Source organism: Sebastes umbrosus, chromosome 20 (assembly GCF_015220745.1).
Source record: "Sebastes umbrosus isolate fSebUmb1 chromosome 20, fSebUmb1.pri, whole genome shotgun sequence".
Taxonomy (NCBI): domain Eukaryota; kingdom Metazoa; phylum Chordata; class Actinopteri; order Perciformes; family Sebastidae; genus Sebastes; species Sebastes umbrosus.
This window is the reverse complement of record NC_051288.1, coordinates 15,835,169-15,842,807: the sequence shown is the minus strand read 5'-3', so window position 1 is coordinate 15,842,807 and position 7,639 is coordinate 15,835,169. Positions and strand designations below refer to the sequence as shown.

The following is a 7,639-nucleotide window of genomic DNA, read 5'->3' as shown; positions in this document are numbered from 1 at the left end:
TTTTCCATTTTTTTATACAATATTTTTTTTATATTTCTTTTATGTTCAATATTTTATACTCAAAAAATTAAATTTTTAAATTTTTGTGAAAACTGAGCAAACTCATGTGTGATCGAAAGCTCAAGAACAGCCACTAAATGGACCTTGAGGTGAGATTCTTGTTGCCAAAATGGGTCTTTAATGCAGCTGATAAGTTATGATGAGCCTAATTGATCCTTAAGAGGAAACTCGTAGTTTATAGTCACATCTGTGAAACACACAACAGAAACAGATTAATCAGATAATGGCTTTATATTCCTGATACACTGATGCATTACACACAATGTTGGGTTTTTGATTAAAAACACACACACCCGAGATACAGCAAACCACGAAAAAACAAGTAGCATATTAGTCGAGCAGATTCCTAACAACACAGTTTTATTTGGTTGTTGTGAAGCCATGATACCATTTTAAAGTTTAATTATAAAAAACTCTTTAGTTTGGTGATCTAGTGTCGATTCACATCCCTGAAAATGTCAAATGTCAAGTTTATCTTCCTGTTTATCTTTTTAACATCATATCAAGTAAACAGCATTTAATTATTGCACAAAACTCCATGGAAGTTTTACAAATACACAGACAGTTAAAGTAAATTAAAATACCCCCTGTTTACATAGCGTCTGAAGGAGTAAAGCTCACAGAACATTAGTCTCCTGATCACAAAGCATTAGTGGATTAGGTTTTGATCTCAAAGGATTTCAGGATCACACTCCAGCTGTGTTGATTATTACTTCTACAGTATACTCTTAGAGCAGCAAATAAAACATATTTTTTAAAAAACATGTTTGGTTGTTAACACTTTCTTCTTTACTCCCTGAGAAACTAAAACACTGAAAAGGAAATTTCCAGCACTTATACAGCATAATGTTTTTTTTAAGGCTAGAAGTATTTCATCAAAGCTTATTACTTATCTGTTTTACGGCTTTTCATCAGCACCCAAACTTTATCATTGTTAATCGCAATGGCTTGAAAAGATGTTCAGTACAAGTATATGAATAAATGCACATATACGCTCAATTATTCATACTAAAGACAGGACCAATATCAGTGATTGTTAACGTGTGTGTATACTAACATGGAAACCTTAAACAGGCTGCAAAAATCAGCAAATGCACAGTATACATATGCCCCATTAAAATCTGCTTTTTGTAAACAGGATGGAAAAACATATTTCACAATTTCCTGAATTTAAACAAAATATGAATGTCCCTGTAAACCATCTCAGTGTATACAAGTGCTCCTAATTGATGTTTTTAAATATATTTTCCAGTCCCTGTCATGGATTTAGTGAGGCAGAATGAGGTTACATGTTGAGTTCAGTATGCAAATATACTAAAGAGGCTCATCTTCAGTCACTCACAACACTGCAGTTTACTGGGAATACATTCAAACATAAAGACTGTAAATCCTCCTCAAGCTAAACAGATAGCCTTTTAGCAGTACTAATATTCACTGGGAGTTTTAATAGGGTACAAGTACAGTGAGTGCTAGCTAATAATAACTACACAAATACAATTTAAAGTCTTCAATTGGTACTTTTCATTGTTTCAGAGTCACAGGGTATAATGTTGGGGCCAAAGTGCAAGCGAATGGCTACAGCGTTCCCTTTGGATCTCATGCTGGTGTAGATTACTGTTGTATAATCAAGCCCTAGATTAGGTATCAGTAATGAGTGGTGGAGAGAGCACAGGTACTGTGTCACCTTATCCCTGCTCTACGCCGTCCGTGTCCCTGCCCGACACGACATGTGTGGTCTTTTGTCCCAGGTAGTGCTACAACACCTGATCCTACTCTGTGTGTCCATCGTCGAGGTCCTTCAATGCCGCGTTAAGTGTTTTAAAAATAAACGTCAACACAAGAGACCGACAGGATTGGACTAGATTTAAGCTGTTGCTCATGGTCACTAAAATCTCTACACTAGTACCTGTGACACAAATATTTACAGCTAGGATTGCTCAATAACGTCAGATACAGTGAGATAGTTCAATGTAACCTATATTACATTCATATTGAAGGAGGTGGTGTGTTAAATGAGCTGACTGCATTGGGTTTAGCTCATCCCCAGAGCACACTAGATACAACTTTGGTTAAGATCTTCAGCATTTTGATCAGACTCAAAAACCAGAACTTAGAGCTTCATCAATACTGTATATCTCCATTAATCTTCATGATTATCTTGACCAGTGAGTTAATTTATTTGCATTTTAATGGGAGTCAAGATCTAATATTGCATACACACTTAAAACCTATTAATTAAGATGGCAATAGAGTGCTGCAGGAATGAGTCCTAAAACCCGAAAATGAGTATTTTAGCACTTCCGGTTCCCTCGTCTGGAAGTCAATGGGTTTTTTGAATGGGTTTTTAGTTAAATGCCTGAAATAAGGTCTGTGGTTAACACAAGCTTAAGAGATTTTAACGTTTTGTTCTACAACATAAAATACATCAATAAATACCCCACTTGTGAATTTTTAAGCTTCTATGTGTCTTAAAAAAGGCGGCTGCTAACAAGTGGCTAAATGAGACGTCGTCACGTCGACTCGTCTGCCATTACAGCCTCGTTGTGTTTACGTTAGCTTTTTACTTCTGGCGATTGCATTTACACTTAAAGTATCATGAAAGTGGTGTACATTTGTGGAGATTATCTTGCTGAACAAAACGTGTAAGTATCATAAACGTTTGTTTGCCACACAACTTATTTTCTGCAATAATCCAAAATCCAATGCAAGAATCCCATTGGCTTTTTGTGGTGGGAACCAGGGCGATGCTAAAAATACGTCATCCCTGGAGCACTCTATAGGCTTTTATACCAGGCTAGCATTAAAGGAATAGTTTGACATTTTGGAAAATACATTTATTTGCAGAGAGTTGGTTGAGAAGACCGATAGCACTCTCTCAGGAGTATCTCCTGACTCCACAAGAAAGCAAATTCCAAAAAACTATTCCTTTAATTCAAATAGATTCCCACTATTTGGCTAAGTCTTTACAGGTTGTACCAAGTGTTGCTGGGGTAAAATCATGCATATCCTGCTGCTCACCAGGACTGGGGCTTGGTGCACCTTTGCTATATATTTGCCCCCCTCATTCACTCTCCCTTTCACACACACAAACACACGCATCTCATCTCTCCTCCATTATTTTCTTCAGGCAATCCACTATGTCCTCGCCGCTGACCCAAGGAACGATGTTGGCCTTGAACGTGGCTGCCTGGGACTGCAGCAGCCTGTGCATGGGGAAGTCCCTCCTGGGGAAGGCTGTGTCCCGCGGCCCCAGAGCCAGAGAAGGACAGATATCATTGGCCCCGTCTCCGATATAGAACACCCTCTGAAAGGGAGCACCACCATGCTCCTTTTGTCGGCCCGCCAGATACTCCCGAAGGATCTTCTGCTTGCACATGTTGTCAGGACAACAGGAGCACGAGTGGGAGTGGAAAGGGAGCAGCACGAGACGGCCGGTGGCGTCAAAACTGGCCGGGTTTGTGAAAATCTTGCGGAAAAGGTGTCGCACCCCGGCGCGCTCCAGCCACGTCTCGATGAAGTACACGTTGGCGTCGGAGACCACAACCAGCTCAAAGTCCTGCTGATGGCTCTGCAGATACTGGAAGAGGTTCAGGAGGCCGGGCGAGGGCGGGATCTTCTCCACCGCTGCTTGGATGGAGTCCTCAGACACGCCCTGCTCCGCCATATAAACCAGGATCTTCTGCATGTGCTCGTTGTAGTGGCCCTCCCTGTAGCTGTTTCTCAGCCAGTCGGGAAGCTGTTGGCCCGGCAGAGCACGCACCACAGCATCATCGCTGCTCTCATTGATGATGGTCTCGTCAAAGTCGAACAACATCAAAAAGCGCTGTTGCTGTGGCGCCGCCAAGTTTGATGGAGCTGTCATCTTTGGTGTGTGGAGGAAATGGTGAGTGGTCCCTCTCTGGGAAAAGGAGACGGGAGAGGGGATGAAAATTTTCAGTTTTTTTCTTCAACAGATTCTGAGGAGCATTTTACTGTTTTATTACATCCTACTCTAAACAAAAAATGTAAATGGCAGGATGCCATACAGTATGACATCACACGGTTCAATTAAACTGCCACATCGAACCACACCACATCCAAATATATAAATATTCTTAATTAGGCTATAAGCTGTAGGGGAAACATGTGTTTACAAGAGGAAAGGAAGGGAACAGTTTAAATTAAACAACACATAAACAGGATGTTCATCACACTTAGCGAAAAGAAAACAACCGCAAAGTCACCCGTGTTCGTTTTCAGGAAATATCTTTGCTTAAAATCACTGCAGCATTTGATATGCAACACATACACGTCCTATCATCATCATAGTTCTCCACACAGACATTCCTTTATTCCTTTAGGATTGCAGGGAATAAAACTAAATTTATACATGCCAGATTTCGGATCAGGGCCAATTCCATATTTACATAGCAGATATATTTGCAGCACAAGGGCTTTCACTGTTGCAGGCATTTGGTAACTTGAGTGAAGAGGAAGCTGTTATGTCACAGCATACCTTTGCCATAAATGGAATAAAACGTTTGAGCGGTGATGACAAACCAGCAGTGGTGAGGCGTGAAAAAGTAAAGCTACACAAGCAGTGTACATTACAATTACTGCTTTTGATGTATTTACATGCCATTTTATACACAACATTTCAGAGGACATATGGATCTTTTTTTACTCTAGGAGGCTATATAGGCTATAGGACTATACTGCCCTACGAAGCCAAAACACAGTAATTACATATTTGGTCAAAATGGAGCAAAGACCAGAATCTTTGACTTTTTGACATATGTGTTGCTATATAAAAAATATTATAAGAACTAGAAAACAGATGTAAAAACCAAAATGCAGTGAGTAGAGTGCACTGTGGTTAGTCAAGGCTGGCTGGTAGCCTTAGTTAAAGCTAATTTATCCACTTTTACTATTTCCTAATTCATAATAGTAATAGTAATTGAAAAATCATCCCGTGTCTGCAGAGGAATTCACATGATTTGATGTGGTTAAGCTACCTTTAAAGGTACAGTGTGTAGGATTTGGTGGCATCTAGTGGTGTGATTGCAACCAACTGAGTACACTATACACTAATGAAAACATAGTTATGAATATTATATTCCATTTCAGCTAATAGATCCCCCGAAATGTTACACACTGTACCTTTATATCACATGTTTAAATGTATTTAATTAAAAGTGATTTTATGAAACTAGCTCATTAGTTCAAATGGACAAGAAAGCTGAAGAAGATTTTATGTAAAGTCTGTGACAACTGTTAAAACGGTATAAAAATCATTACAGCTCATATCACAGTTACACAGTCAAAATAAAATTCCTATATTTTTCAACCACAATTGCTGTTATAGATTACACTGCCTAACTGTATATACAGTCGTGTAGTTAGAATTAACTCAACCAGCTACATTTAAATTATATTTACACATCAGTAATCAGCATTAGTTATATAACCTAATGGTATAATAACATTCTGCACAGTGAGTACTCTGCTGTTAGGTCTGACTACTTCTTCCACCACCGAAAACAAGTTGTGTAATGGGACTGACAAATCAGTTATGTAACTTAGATATACAGTATAGTAGACTACAAATGGTATATATTGACAGATATATTCAGAGTAATAAAATACAATGCACTACTACTACTACTAGTACTACCCTGATAAGTTTAAGATTATGATTTAAGGTCATGTGCCAGCCTTTACATGCCAACTATCTAAATCCACACACCCCTTGTAGCAGAGCCTTATACTATACATATTACATTATATTTACGTTTCAAATATTTTTTATTAGGAAGCATGTGCATGTCAGATATACAGACTTCTGTGGGGTGTGTATCATGCCTCATTTCTGATATATATTGACAAAAACAGACAATACTAGGAACTAAGGGCAAACAAAAATGACAAGACAAGCAAATACAAAGAACATAAGTAATTAAAGGAAAAAAAAAAATAAAAAAAAATAAAAATAAAAATAAATAAATAAATATATAAAATAAAAAATAAAAAATAATTAATAAATAAATAGATAAAATAAAATAAAATAAATAAATAAAACACAGACAACACCCTAAGGCACACAAGTCAGGGAAACATTGGCGACATACAGTTTATATACATAAACATGTGTAACCCACCCCGCCATTATATTTAAAAAAAATATATTTATTTTTAAAATATAAATTACACCTATGTATCTAATATATTTCTCTGGGTTTGCAGGAAAAGCTTGAGCCTGACAGGAAATGATGAAATGCATGCATTTTTCTATGACAATGTCAGCTCATTGACAATATAATAACAACAGAGCAGCTGGTTTTGGTGCTCAGTAATGTAAATAAATGTCCTGTATAAGTAACCTGCAGGTTTGGCTGCACAGACGCATTGTGCCCCAGTGAGCCTGCATGGTCTCTCTGCCCTCAGCAGCTCCATTATTAATAGAGCATATTTACACACTAAGCTATCTAATTTTAACCCTGGAGCAGCTATTCCTGTATAGAGAGAGGTGACCACTGAAAGTCATTAGAGGCAGCTCTGTCAGGAGTCGTTAGGCTGACCGGGTGTGTGTGTGTGTGTGTGTCAGAGATTAAAAAGGCAAATTAAACCTTAAAATCATACACAGAGAAAAAACACACAACAGGTAAACTGTGCAGAATAAAACATAAATGTCAGGCCTACCTGTGGTGGACATATGACCGGGACGGGAGGCTAGATGCCCGGCTCCGGAGACCGCATCCCAGTGACGCGGCAGACTCCCACAGCAGCGCAGCGCAGAGGGTATTCCCATTTAAAGCCCTGCTGTCAAATCAGACAGCGTCAACACGGCACTTCCGACGTGACCTTTCAAATTAAAAGCTCCAAAAGAGTAACATTGTTTTTTAATTGATGTTTTACTGTAGAAATATGAAAATAGGAAAAATTAAACAGAAACAACCGCAGATCATTGCAACTATAGCCATATTTCACACACACACACATATATATATATATATATATATATATATACAGTATATGAAGTATATATATATAAACATATATATATATAAATATACATATATATATATAAATATATATATGTGTGTGTATATATGTGCATATATATATGTGTGTATATATAAATATATATATATATGTGTATATATATGTGTGTGTATATATAAATATATATATATGTGTATATATATGTGTGTACTGTATATATATACACATATATATATATATATGTATTTGTTTATATATGTATACACATATATATACACACACATATATATATATATATATATACACACACATATATATACTGTATATATATATAATTTAATTTGTAGCAGTAGGTAATGGTCAATGTCACCGAAGATATACACTCCCTGGCCACTTTCAGTGGTGGAAAGTAGGCCTTAGTTAGTATCCTACACTTAGCTCACACACTTTAATAGGCTACTCTATCAAAAAGTAAGCTACAAGCCAAGTATACCTTTTTGTAGGCCTATAAGGCGAGAATACTGAATTATACTTTTCTTAAGTATATCTCGATCAAAAGATTAAGTACAAGTAGGTCTATAAGCCAAATATACATAGA

At 37.2% G+C, this 7,639-nt stretch overlaps 1 protein-coding gene across 1 annotated transcript; it reads right to left on the bottom strand.

The window, feature by feature from the left end:
- Window positions 1-2,872: 2,872 nt before the first annotated feature.
- On the bottom strand, window positions 2,873-6,874 carry LOC119479148 (probable phosphatase phospho1). The gene is made up of 2 exons (XM_037754428.1): window positions 6,739-6,874; window positions 2,873-3,958 (listed from the first exon to the last, which is right to left on the bottom strand). Exon 2 carries the CDS (start codon window positions 3,920-3,922, stop codon window positions 3,161-3,163), a length of 762 nt encoding a protein of 253 aa, XP_037610356.1. The 5' UTR covers window positions 3,923-3,958; window positions 6,739-6,874; the 3' UTR covers window positions 2,873-3,160.
- Between the last annotated feature and the right edge of the window lie 765 nt (window positions 6,875-7,639).

Bases quoted from the DNA above. Each gene is read 5' to 3' on its own strand.
- LOC119479148 (XM_037754428.1), bottom strand. From the start codon at position 3,922: ATGACAGCTCCATCAAACTTGGCGGCGCCACAGCAACAGCGCTTTTTG.